The 13,511-nt window shown below is 39.0% G+C and overlaps 1 protein-coding gene and 1 pseudogene across 1 annotated transcript; both read right to left on the bottom strand.

Annotated features, from left to right (window-relative positions):
- Positions 1 to 2,277: 2,277 nt before the first annotated feature.
- On the bottom strand, positions 2,278 to 3,231 carry LOC109390000 (olfactory receptor 5B12-like). Its single transcript, XM_019655973.1, has one exon. It carries the CDS (start codon positions 3,229 to 3,231, stop codon positions 2,278 to 2,280), a length of 954 nt encoding a protein of 317 aa, XP_019511518.1.
- A 9,224-nt stretch (positions 3,232 to 12,455) lies between these two features.
- Positions 12,456 to 13,339, bottom strand: LOC109389999 (olfactory receptor 5B2-like; annotated as a pseudogene).
- Positions 13,340 to 13,511: the final 172 nt, after the last annotated feature.

Genomic DNA, 13,511 nt, shown 5'->3' with positions numbered 1-13,511 from the left:
GATTAAAATACTTAATAAAATGTGTATAGAAGGAAAATACCTTAGCATAATAAAGGCCATATATGACAAACCCTCAGCTAGTATCATAATTGAAAAAGTGAAAGCCCTTTGCTTTACATTCAGGAATAAGACAGGGTTATTCCACTGCTTTTCAACAGAGTATTAGAAGCCCTAGCCAGAGCAATCAGGCAAGAGAAAGAAATAAAAGGCTTCTGAATTAGGAATGAAGAAGTTAAATTGTCACTTTTTGCAGATGACATGATGCTATATATATAGAAAACCCTGAAGACTCCACCAAAAAGCTATTAGAAACAATAAACAAATACAGTAAAGTTGCCAGCTACAAAATCAATGTACAAATGCCCACTGCATTTCTATATACTAACAATGAAACCTCAGAAAAAGAAATAAAAACAATTCCTTTTGCAATTGCAACAAAATACCCAGGAATAAACTTAACAAAGGATGGGGAAGACCTATACACTGAAAGCTATAATACCTTTTTAAAAGAAATTAAAGAAGACACAAAGAAATGGAAAGACATTTGTGTTCATGGATTGGAAGAATCAACATAGTTAAAATGGCCATATTACCCAAAACAATAAACAGATTTAATGCAATCCCTATCAAAACCCCAATGGCATTTTTTAAAGAAATAGAACAAAAAATCATCATATTTGTATGGAACCACAAAAAGACCCTGAACAGTCAAAGCAATCCTAAAAAAAGAACAATGCTGGAGGTATCACACCCCTTGACTTCAGCTTGTACTACAGGGTAACAATAATCAAAACAGTATGGTATTGGTGGAAAAACAGGCACACAGACCAATGGAATAAAATTGAGAATTCAGAAATAAACCCACATAACTATGGACAGATGATTTTGACAAAGAAGCCAAAAACATATCATGGAGAAAAGACAGCCTCTTCAATAAATGGTGCTGGGAGAATTGGAAAGCCACATGCAAAAGAATGAAACCAAACTGTTATCTGTCACCATGAACCAAAATCAATTCAAAATAGGTAAAAGACCTAAACATAAAAATTGAAACAATAAACTGCATAGAAGAAAACATAGGTCCTAAATTTATGAACCCTGGGTTCAAAGAGCATTTTATGAATTTGACTTCAAAGGCAAGGGAAGTAAAAACTAAAATAAATGAATGGGACTATATCAAACTAAAAAGCTTCTGCACAGCAAAAGAAACCACTGACAAAATAAAGAAGCAACAAAATGAATGGGAGATTTTTGCAAACAATGCCTCTGATAAGGGGCTAATATCCAAAGTATTTAAGGAACTCATACAACTCAACAACAAAAAACCAAACAATTTAATTAAAATATGGGCAGAGGACCTGAATAGACATTTCTCCAAAGAGGACATACAGATGGCCAATAGATATATGAAAAGATGCTCAACATCACTAATCATCAGAGGAATACAAATTAAAGCCACAATGAGATATCACCTCACACCAGTTAGAATGGCTGTCATCAACAAGACAAGTAATAACAAGTGCTAGAGAGGCTGTGGAGAAAGAGGAACTCTCTTACACTGTTGGATGGGAATGCAGATAGATGCAGCTGCTATGGAAGGCAGTGTGGAGGTTCCTCAAAAACTTAAGAATAGAATTACCATATGACCCTACATTCCCTCTTCTGTGTATTTACCCCAAAAATCCAAAAACATTTATTTGTAAAGATATATGTACCCCTATTCACAGTGGCCAAGATATAAAAACAACCAAAGTGTCCTTTGATAGACGATTGGATAAAGAAGATGCGGTATATATACACAATGGAATATGATTCTGCCATAAGGAAAGATGAAATAGTGCCATTTGCAACAACATGGATGGATCTTGAGGGTATTATGCTAAGCAAAATAATCAGACAGAAAAAGTCAAGAACCATATAATTTCACTGATACATGGGATATAAAACTCAAAGCAACAAAGGAATAAGACAAACAAAGAAACAAAAACTCATAGACATAGATAATAGTTTAGTAGTTACCAGAGGGTAAGGTGTGGTGGTGGTAGCTGAGGGTAAATGGGATCAAATATATGGTGATGGAAGGAAAACTGACTCTGGGTGGTGAACACACAATGTTATGTAGATGATGTATTACAGAATTGCACACCTGAAACCTATGTAATTTTACTAACTATTGTCACTGAAATAAACTTTAATAAAAAAATAATTAAAATTCAAAAAATTTGTAGACACTAGAAGTCCAATAGAAGTTTCACATGGTTTTCATGCTGTTTGTAATTAGTAAGCAAAGCCCAATGAAGATTTTGCTTTTCCAACCACCTTCCTGAAGGCACTCTTGACCTCTTTGTTCCTCAGGCTGTAGACCACAGGGTTCAGCATGGGGATGAGCATGGTGTAGAACACGGATGCCATTTTGTCTGTGTCCATGGAATGACTAGAACTTGGCTGTAAGTACATGAAGATGATTGTCCCATAGAAAATGGAAACAGTGGTTAGGTGGGATGCACAGGTGGAGAAAGCCTTCTTCTGTCCCTCAGCTGAGTGCATCTTCAGAATAGCAATAAAAATGAACAGATAAGAGTTCAAGATAATCAAGAGAGTGAAAAAGACATTGAATGCTGCCAATGTGAAGAGCACAATTTCGTTTGTGTTGATATCAGAACAAGAGAGAGCCAACAGTGGGGGAATGTCACAGAAAAAGTGATTAATAACATTGGAATGACAGAAGAAGAGGTGGAAAGTGAAGGCAACATGGATGGAAGATTCCAAGAGTCCACAGATGTAGGGGCCAGTGGCCAGTAAGGCACATACGGTACTTGTCATGGTGGAGGTATAATGCAGGGGTTTACACACGGCTACCTGGCGATCAAAGGCCATTGAAGCCAGGAGGAAACTTTCAATAGTGGCAAAAGCTGCAAAGAAGAACATCTGGGCAGCACATGCATTGTAGGAGATGACCTTATCTCCTGTGAGAAACCCCATGATTACCTTGGGAGTTACAGCTGAGGAATAAACACAGTCCACCAGGGAGAGGTTACTGAGAAAAAAGTACATGGGAGTGTGGAGTTGAGAGTCCAACAGAATCAACATTATTATTCCAAGGTTCCCAAGCAGAGTGATAAGGTAGATGAGAAAGAAGATTATGAAGAGTGGGATCTGCATCTCTAGGGCATCTGTTAACCCCACAAGAATGAATTCAGTCACCTCTGAAATGTTCTCCATTAAAGTCATCTGGGAATCATCATGAGAGGCACCTATGACAAAATGAGCAGACATAAGGTAATGCTATTTGATGATTATGATGGGAACAGAAGTGTCAACAGAATCTCTTTGCTCAGATTTGTCAGCTTCCTGTGAAGGCCAGGAGCCCATGTGCAAGAAGTTGGACTAAATGGTGGTTTGTGAGGTCATCCATCTAGAAGTGGTACGGAAGGACACTGGAATGTCCCTGCTAACTGGCTACCTCATTAAGACTCCAGGGCATGTTTCAGTTTGCTTGCTGTATGATATATTCTATTACATTAAACCACAGGGGACTCTTTCACTACTTGCCATATCTTGCAAGCACCCTTGTCTAAGATATACATAGAAAGCTTAACCAACAGAAAGTAAAATACAGAAAACATTTGGTCAGTCATTGCAATATGATGCTGGCAAGCCCTGTCAAATATATTTCTCATCTCTAAAGGATGCCTCACCAGCTTGTTAATAATAGCTGAAGATATACAGTGTTTTGGGGCCCTGCTTTAGAAACACCCATAATTTTCTTTGTAATTCATGAGGGCTCCTACTACTGCTGCTACGATTGGGTTGTTGGAAAAGTCATGATGTATTTTTTTCTATGTTTTTCATTGCAAAAATGCGTCCTGACTTTTCCAACAACCCAATATTATACCCCGTAGGAGAAATGTCATGGATTAAAGTATGAAGTGGTAAACACAATTTTATAAACAGGCAATTATAAGCAGGCAGGTATTACTAATTAGTAAAATACATGGCACAATCAAAATTTCAATTAGGGTGTGATGTGAAAAAGTAATTGGTATAAATAAGAGAGATAGGATTGAATTCTAAAAGAAACAGAAGAAAAACTGTGTCCGATTAGAGATATAAAACAACTGTTTAGAAGAAGAGCCTAAGGTGACTATTTACACCAAGTATAATACAAGAATTTACTTTTTATTCCAATTGTACAGATGTGTCATTCACTCATTATCAATTTAGATGGGATGTGAACATTACTTACACTCTGCGAATCTCAGTTTCATTGTCTATGAAATACCCAGCTCATTTAATACCCAATGTGTCTATTTTACAGAGATGAAAAAATGAAATGAAATAACATATGGAGCCCTACTAATATGATGCCTGGCACATGGAATGTATTCAGTGTTAGTTCCCTCTTCTCATTCTTCTAGCTGGATTTGCACATACACCAACTCTACACCAGGAGCTGGTGGTACAAAATGAAAACCATGATTCCTGACTTTTTAAGGGGGTAGAGAGAGCTGGATCTACAAACTAATCCCCAAAAGTGATAAGTGCTATAATAAAAGTACATATAAAGTGTTACAAATTGATCATAAAAGTACCCAAAATATTCCAGGACACCCTACTGAACATGAAGTTACTTCCTCCTGAGACTGGCTTATCAAGCCTTACATCTCTGTGCTTGTTGGAGTTGCCAGAGTTAGCCCAAATGCATAAACATGTGAATCTGATGAAATTTATTTTTGAAAAAAAAGTTAATTTATGTATTCCAATGGTACACCAAGAACGGCTAATGTACTGACTAAATTCTTACCTATACGAGTACTATTTGTAGGTACAAAGGGCACGAAACAACTCCTTTTGATCCAGAGATTCAGAGGTGTAGGAGTGTAGATAGGATTGTACCACAAACACAAGGCCAATTCTAATCCTAGTCCTATTGATAATCAGCTGGGTGTAGGTCTGTCACTTGGTCAGATGTTCTTAATTCACAAGATGAAAAATCCTGTCTCCATCATAGGCTGCTATTCTGCTCTGATGTGAGAATGAATATGAAAGCTCTTTGAAAAGCATAAAAGATACTAACATTTTAAAATCAGGCAATCCAAACGCTTCCTTTTCATAGTCTATCTCATCTCTTCTTGGTTACTGCGAGATATTCAGCCAGCAATATTGAATGTCCAAACTCTGACATTCCTAAAGGAAATGTTTTTCAATTGAGAACCCCAAATAGATGTTGCAAGTACTATAACCCCTGACATTCAGAAAGGGAGCTATGATATTTTCACTGCTCCAACTATATAGCATGTTCTAAATAAAAAATCTGAAGGCACAGTCTCCCCCTGGAGTCTAACCATCACCCCAGCCATTTACATAACACATCTGATTGTGATGAGCGTGGAAATCTGGATGCTGTAAAGCAGCACAGTAGAGTGGAATGAGCAGTGGACTGGGAGTGAGGAGATGGTTATCTAACAGGGTGTCTATAGTCTAGCCCAGGGGTTGGCAAACTGCAGCTCGCGAGCCACATGCGGCTCTTTGGGCCTGTCCAATCTCAAAAGTTTGCCGACCCCTGCAAGAGATAATCCTGTCCCTCACGACAATTTAAAAATTATTCGAGAGCCATAAATATATTTTTACAAATAAGGAAAATTTAAAATAATATTGTAATTGAAAAATATAATAGTTTTATTTTCATTTTCAATTTTACTTCACAGCCACATGTACATACCCAAAGAGCCGCATGTGGCTCACAAGCCGCAGTTTGCCGACCCCTGGTGGCTCTTCCATCTCAAAAGTTTGCCTATCCCTGGCCTAGCCATTTAACCTCTTTGGCATTTATTTTCCTCATTTGCAAAATAAAAACTGTGAAACCTTCTAGAGCCCCTTCCCATTCTAAGTGACTATGATGGTGTTTTTTCTTGATACTTACCTTTGTCCTAAGAACAGGCAAATGAGGGTACAAAGGGAGTATGGAAAACCTTCATGCCCATTTTGTTGACCAGACGTCCACATTCTGGACAGCATCACGCTGGAGAAACCCCTTCCCCTGCTGTGGAGTGGAGACAGGTTTGTGCTCTTGCAAATATCAAGGCAGAGACAATGACCTTTTCACACAGAAAATCTCGGGGGAAACATTTAGTGTCATGTGAGTGGGTATCTCAGGAGGTTCCTGATCCCAGATTGACCCTGAACATGACGGGAGATATCAGAGGATAATGTTTGTATGTATTTTAGCTGACAGTACTGATGAAGACATGGGGGAATGAAAGCTGAGGGGGAAGAGCCTCCAATGATCAAATCTGCAGTGCCACAGCCATGTTAGCCAAGAAAAATTAAAACTCACTCAAATCTCTGGTTTAGGTGATGTCAGGTCCTCATGCAGGCTTTTTCATATCTAGTTCTTTCTTAAAAGCCTAGAAATCTCCCCAGGAATTCTAACAAAATACCCATTTGTCTTACTACTACAGAGCTGGTCTGGGGATCTTTGAGGGGATTTTTTTTCTTATTTTTAGGGCTAAGGGGATAGATCCATTCATTCCTCTGCATAGACATCTCTGACCCCAAACATCCAGGCAGAATTATCTCTCTTTTATCAGTGCAGTCAAGTGTAGCTGTTACAAGGTTGAGCTGTGAAGTCAAGTGTCCTGCCTTCAAATTGTAATTCTGTCATCTGTTACAGGGTGACCTTGGCCAAGTTATTTAGTCTCTCCAAACTTCAGTGTATCGCCTATAAAAAGGGGCATAAAAATGTTGCATATCCCTAATAAGAGAGTCCTAAAGGTTAAATGAGATGACACACACAAAGCTAAGCATGATGTCTAGCACATATCAAGAGATCAATAAATTTAAGTATTACTATTTTTTCATCAATAACAAGTGATATATCCTGTGGAACAAAAATAGAGGTGCTCAGACACTACATCTGCTCTACACATTTCCTTGCCCTCTTGCAGCTAGGTAGAGCCATGAACTAGTTGTATATAATGGGCTGGAGAAGAAGTGATGTGTGTCATTTCTGGGTTAAAGTACAGAAAAACCAGTGCACAACTGTCTAATGCCTCTCCCTCTGCCATAGTAACTGAAGAGGCTGCATGTTCCGAAGCGGGTAGCTACAGATGGCAAAGCCTCTATTGGCCTGGGTGCTTGAATGCAGACATGCAGAGAGACCTCTGCTGTCTGGATCAACCTGTGATGCCTGTGTAGTAGCAGAAGTAAGATAAACCTTTGTTATGTTAAACCAGTGGGCTTTGGGGTTCATTTGCTACTGCAGCATGATGTAGTCTATCCTGCCTAATACAGAAACAAATATAATAAGCTTTGTGTATTTTGTTGTCTGCGTGTCTTTTTTTTTTTAAACAGATCCTTAAGTACTTGTCCTCTTATCAATTGTTCTTTTTTTTTAAAGATTTTTATTGGGGAATTGGGGGGATGGGAACAGTGCTGGGGAATTGGGGGAAGGGGAACAGACAAGTTGCTGTCCTTTTGTTCTTCAGTCTAGTTGTGGAGGACGTTGCTTCACTGGCCCAAGTTGGCACCATCATTGCGCTCTTCCCGGGCGAGGCCGATCAGTCGTCGGCTTCTGGACAGCTGCTCACAGCGGCTGCTGCTGGCTACACACGGTAGCCCATGGCAACCCACTGCAGCAGGGGACTGCAGCCTACGCCGTCGCCGGCGACTCATGGCAACCCAGCTCGAGGTTGAGCTGTTGTTCAGCATCTTAGCTGTGGAGGGCAGTGTCACTGGCCCTCATATGTTGGATCCGAACCGGGGCCCTCTGGCGTCCCAAGCCAGCTCTTAACCAATGTGCCACTTGGCCGGCCCTCAATTGTTCTTTTTAAATTAAAGTTTATTGCTTTACTGTTAGAATTAACAAACTATAAAATTCACTCATTTAAAGTTTATTAGTCAATGATTTTAGTATATGTATTCAGAGTTGTGTGGCTGTCGCCACAATCGATGTAAAACCCTTTGCATCTCCTGGAAAAGAAACTCTGTGCTGATTACCAGTCACTCCCGTTTCCTTTCACCCCCGCCCTAGACCTAGGAAATGACCAATCAATCTACTTTCTGTCTCTATAAATTTGCCCTGTATGGAAATTTCATACAAAGATGATCATACAATGTGTGGTCACTTGTGACTGGTTTATTTCACTTAGAATAATGTTTTCAAGGTTCATCCAGTTTTTAGCATGTATGAATAGTTCATTCCTTTTTATTGCTGAAAAATTACATTATAAGAATATACCACATATCATTTATCCAGTCATCAGTTGATAGACATTTGGATTTGTTTTGGATTGATTTAGATTGTTTTCACTTTTGACTATTTTAACTATTATGCTATTTGTGTATGAATTTTTGGGTGGATATATGAAATGTTTGTCCAGGAGTGTCCCTTGTGTGGGTTGTGTGTGATCTCCTGTTATAGTGGACCCTTAATTGATATTGGCACATCAGTGGGTGGAATTGACCTTGAGGCTGACTGGCTGTGGGTTTTGGTCACGTCTACAGCTTATGGGCTGCTGTAGTTGAAGCTTACCCCACTGAGCAAGGCCTGTTGAGACCACCCTTTTTGTGTGCCAGGACTAATTAGGTGGTTCTCTGCCGTGGTCTGAAGCCAACCTCCAAGTATGTTGGTTCTGGGGCCTCTTGGGGAGGACTCTGGGGCAGGCATGTCAGCCACTGCCTGTGACTGGCTGGGATCTATCTAGTAGGAGCTACAAAGTGATCTATGGTTGTTCGCTACCTGTGCTAAACCTGGAGGCTCCTGAGAGAGGCCTCACAGCAATTCAGGACAGCTGCCACTACTACCAGGCCTGGGGTAACTCTGCAAAAAGCCAGGCAACGTGGAGGCCTGTTGCCACTTGCTGGTTCCCGTAAGGTTCAGCCACTGATAAAGGCTGGTGTGGTATGCAACTTGGGTGAGGCAGAGTCTCAGGGAGTCACTAAAGTGGGAAGAGTTGTGGTTACCAGGTTAATGTAGACTCTAGTTTGGTGCCAGTGCTGAGCCAGGAGCTACTCAGGAAAAGTCTCAGAGTACACTGAGGTTAGTTGTCGCCTGGGGCTCGAGGACTCCAGTAGTGTTCCAAGAAGGAGTGCAATGCTGGGAGGGGCTGGTTGCTCACGGACAAAGTGCCTCTGGCAGTGTGTGAGGTGGGTTCCCAGCTGAGTCAGCAGGGCAGAGCAGCAGAGCTCACCAAGCCAATCATATTCAGATTTGGCCTGTGGGGGCGGGCTCAACATAGGAAAAATGGCATCTGCCTGCCAGCTGCACGAGTTGAAGGACCTCTCACTGAGAAAATGCCAACTGTCCTTCAGTCCTTTTTCTGCAGCCACACACCTCGATCTGCCCCCCATAAGTTTCTGAGGCCCCCTGAATCACCGTCCCTCTGCTGGAGCCCAAGGTGAGTGCCTGCGAGCAAATGAGTCTGTGCGCGGGCCGTTTAAGAGGACACTTAGGTTTCCCGCTACCTTCTGTCCCATCTGCACAGTCAGAATTCACACTGTTTTTCACAGCCAGATGTTGTGGGAGCTCCTATTCCTAGTACCAGTACTCTGGGCTGGGGAGCCTGGTGTGGGGGCCTGGGGCCCCTCACTCCTCCATGGCCGAGATATCCCTCCTGATTCTCAACCTGATTCTCACAACAAGGAAGTTTGGAGCCTATTCCATGTCTGCAGCCCTCCCATCAGTTTCAATGTGACGCCTTTATATTTTTAGTTATATGACTCCTGTTGGCTAGAGTTCAGATGGTTCTCCAGGTTGATTGTTATATAATTTAGTTGTAATTTTAATGTATTCATGGAAAGACACAGGTATGATGTTTATCTACTCTATCATCTTGGATCTCTCTTGATATATGTTTTCAATTCTCTTCGGTATATACCTAGAAGTGAAATTGCAGGGTCATATGGTAACTCAATGTTTAACTTTTTGAGAACTAGTTTTCTAAAGCAGTTGCACCACATTTCATTTCCACCAGCAAGGTATTAAGATTGTTTGTCCACAAGCTCTCCAAAATTTGTTGTTTCTGATTCCTTTTTAACAGTCATCCTATCGGGTGTAAAGTGGTACCTTATTATGTTTTTTATTTGCATTTCCCTAGTGACTAAAGATGTTGTGTATATTTTTCTGTGATTATTGGAGGTTAGTGTATCTTATTTGGAGAAATGTTTATTCAAGTATCTTGTCCATTTTTACTTTGTATATATATATATATATATATATATATATATATATATATATATTAGTACTGAGTTATAAATGTTCTTTATATATTCTGAGTACTAGTTCTTTATCAGATATATGAATAATACATTTTTTTTCTCATCCAGTGTGTGGTCTTTTCACATTCTTGGTAACGTTTTTGATGCAAAAACTTTTAAATTTTGGTAAAATAAAATTTATTTATCCTTTCTTTAGTTTCTTGTGCTTTTAGTGTCATTTGTAAGAAATTCCTGAATAATTCAAGGTCACAAAGATTTATACCTATATTTTCTTCTATATGTTTTATAGTTTTACCTCTTACATTTAGGTCTTTGATACATTTTGAGTTAAATTTTGTATACAGTGTGAGGCAATGTCTGTGGATATGGATATCGAATTGTCCCAGTACCATTGTTGAAAAGATTTTTCTTATTAATTGGTTTTGACATCCCTGTCAAAAAATTAATTGACCATGGAGATATTGGCTTAATTTTAGATTCCAATTCCAGTCCATTGATCTGTATGTCTATTCTTATGCCAGTGCCATACTATTTCTCTATTTTCTTGTTTTCAATGTTTTAATATTTATTATATATATATATTTATTATAATATATATATATAATAAAAATTTCCATTTTAACCATACAATTCAGTGGCTTAAGTAGATTTACAACCTTCTTGAAAAATTGACCCTTTTGTCAACATATAAAATCCTTTATGTCTCTGTAAAAGTTTATTTTTATTTATTTTTTAATTTAAAGTCTAGTTTGTTTGATATTAGTATAGTTACCCCAGCTCTCTTTTGGTTACTATTTACATGGTATAATGCTTTTCATCCTTTTACTAGTTGCATCTTATGAAATGCTCTAAAATTCCTTTTTAAAGAATTCTACAATAGGTAGTGAACTAAATTTACAGCGGTTCAAGTATTTTGACTGCTGGGCACAAGAATTAATCAATTAATTGATTTATTAATTTAACAAATGTTTATTGAGAAATTGTTTGAACCAGGCCATAATTTACATATTGGGAGGAAGATGTTAGTAAAGAAGCAAAGTCATTCCTCTAGCTTAGTGTATGTTCTAGCTAGGGAGATAAATGAACAAGTGAATATATAAAAAAATAGTAATAATAATAATAATAATAATAATAAAGTACTGATCGAGGCTATGAAGAATAAAGCAAGGAGGGCAAGGAGAGAACACCGCCCATCAGGGGTTGGGGTGACTATGATTTGGAAACATTTAAGCAAACACATGAAGGAAGTGAGGGAGCTTTCTGAGCATCAGAAACAACAAGTACAAAGACCCTGAGGCAGGGGCATGCTTGGAGTTGTTCAGGAAAAGCAAGGAACTCAGTGTGAATAAAGTGGAGTGAATGAATAGGAGAGTGGTAAAACATGAAAGAGTTTATCTAAAATCAAAGAATCCATGAATAAGTGAAATTAGCCATTTCATTGTATTTCCAGAGGAAAAAAGAATAGCATTATTGTTATTTGGTGCTTTTTGTTTGTTTGTTTTTTACACAGTTTAAGGGTTGGTAGTCTATGCACACAAAAATGAGGAATACCTTTATTATCAATCTATCCCCTTTTTTGTACTCTGGTTTTCTTAGTTTTAAAAATTATGTGACCATACTCTATCTACCCAATGACTTACTAAAGACAGCAATATTAACTTCTTTAAGATGCTATTCCTACATATCTCTAAAAAATATGCCAACAAAAAGTACATACCTTTATTAAAATATCCAGGTCATGGTTTCTTCATTTTGGACTCCTAGAATAGTTTTTTTAAGTAAATAGTTTTTTTAAAGAAATTTAAAAATTAGACATAAATTTATATTTTGATACCAGAGTTATTTAACTTTTTAACTAAAATCTAGCCATGCTTCATCCAACTCTTTTACCAAATTTCCACTCTTGTGTATGTGCACACATGGGATTCTTGCATATGCTTCTATTCATGGGTTTTTGTGAGCCTGTTTTACATCTATGCTTGCACTGGCAAGTTGTAGAGAAGCTGAACACATGAGCAAATCAAATATAATTAATAAAGTTTATGACAAGCAGTATCTAAAAATTCTTAAGATCCCCCCTGGCCATCCTCATTCAGATATTATATATCTGGACATAATATTCTCTTTTTCCTAGGTGACAGACTTTTAAAGAGGAAAGCTGTCACCTTGGTAATTTAAATGAAGTGTAGGCTGAAAAATGTGAGTTATTACACGGAGAAGACCTGACAGGAATGAAATTAGGTCGTTGTGGATTCTACAACTTTAAAGGTGCAGCCTAGAGATGATTTTGCATTTTCAACAACCTTCTTGAATGCACTCTTGACCTCTTTGTTCCTCAGGCTATAAACCACTGGATTTAGCAAGGAGGTGAACATAATATAGAACACAGATGCAATTTTGTCTGTGTCCATGGAATGACTGGAGCTGGGCTGAGAGTATATAAAGATGACTGTCCCTCAGAAGATGGAGACTGTAGTGAGGTGAGAAGCACAGGTGGGTAGAGTCTTCTGATATCCCTTAGCTGAGTGCATCTTCAAGATGATGACAAATATGAACAGGTAGGAGTCAAGATAACCAGGTAATATGTCTGTCAGAGCAAGAAAGAGACATGACTGCGGGAAAATCACAGAAAGTGATGGACCAGATTGGACTTACAGAAATAGAGACTGAACATGTCCCTAATGTTGATAGAGGTATTTAGGAAACCACATATGTAGAAGCCTATGGTCAGATATGCACACACACCTGCTGTCATGGTGGTGTAGTGCAGGGGTTTGCACACTGCTGCGTAGCAATCATAGGCCACTGATGCCGAGTAAACTTTCCACAGTGTCAAAGGCCACAAAAAACAACATCTGAGCAGCACACGCATTGTAGGAGATGACCTTGTCTCCTATAAGGAACTGAACCATGACCTTTGGAGTGACAGCTATAGAGTAACCAAAGTCCACCAGAGACAGGTAACTAAGGAAAAAGTACATGAAAGTGTGGAGATGAGAGTCCAAGAGAATCAACATTGATGAATTAAATGAGAATGAACATGATTAAGGGGAAGACCTGCAGTCCTGGGGCATTGGTTAGTTCTAGCAGGGTGAACTGTCACTTCTGTATTGTTCTCCATGGATGTCTGGGAATCACAGGATTCCCTGTAGCAATGAGAAATAAAGGAACAGAGTGATAAAAGAATAAGAGATTGAGGGCCGGCCGAGTGGCGCGATGGTTAAGAACTGGCTTGGGACGCCAGAGGGCCCCGGTTTGGATCCCACATATGAGGGCCAGTGACACTGCCCTCT

Source organism: Hipposideros armiger, unplaced genomic scaffold (assembly GCF_001890085.2).
Source record: "Hipposideros armiger isolate ML-2016 unplaced genomic scaffold, ASM189008v1 scaffold_253, whole genome shotgun sequence".
NCBI classification, from domain to species: Eukaryota; Metazoa; Chordata; class Mammalia; order Chiroptera; family Hipposideridae; genus Hipposideros; species Hipposideros armiger.
This window is presented reverse-complemented; position numbering and strand designations above follow the sequence as displayed.

What these genes read in the sequence shown, in the direction of transcription:
- LOC109390000 (XM_019655973.1), bottom strand. Translation starts at nt 3,231, where the DNA reads ATGACTTTAATGGAGAACATTTCAGAGGTGACTGAATTCATTCTTGTG.